This window comes from Penaeus monodon, chromosome 27 (genome assembly GCF_015228065.2).
Source record: "Penaeus monodon isolate SGIC_2016 chromosome 27, NSTDA_Pmon_1, whole genome shotgun sequence".
NCBI lineage: Eukaryota > Metazoa > Arthropoda > Malacostraca > Decapoda > Penaeidae > Penaeus > Penaeus monodon.
Genome location: NC_051412.1, coordinates 25,990,104 through 25,990,401, shown reverse-complemented (window position 1 = coordinate 25,990,401; position 298 = coordinate 25,990,104). Strand labels below are relative to the sequence as shown.

General features: G+C 47.7%; 1 protein-coding gene across 1 annotated transcript in view; it reads left to right on the top strand.

The window, feature by feature from the left end:
- LOC119590724 (organic cation transporter protein-like) overlaps positions 1-298 on the top strand; it is an 18,067-nt gene that overhangs the window by 4,591 nt on the left and 13,178 nt on the right. The window contains exon 4 of the mRNA XM_037939412.1: positions 47-150. Coding sequence (XP_037795340.1) covers positions 47-150 — 104 coding nt within the window. The remainder of the gene's footprint in view (positions 1-46; positions 151-298) is intronic.

Genomic DNA, 298 nt, shown 5'->3' with positions numbered 1-298 from the left:
CAATAACTCTTTCTTGTTTCTACATTCCGCCCCCACACGTCCACAGTACGAACTAGTGTGCGACCGTGCGTGGATGGGAGCGAACGTCCAGAGCGTGTACATGGTAGGGATGCTGGTCGGCTCCTACCTCTTCGGCGATCTGTCCGACAGGTGGGCGTTCCGTGTTAAGCCCCTTTTCGTTCTGTTATTATTAGCATCTGATTGCCGTTTCGTTGTTCTTGTTCGGGTTAACGAAGAAGGATGTCAGTGTATATGTTACTTGTTAAGGATAGCGTTATTATGTCAATATTGATGTTGA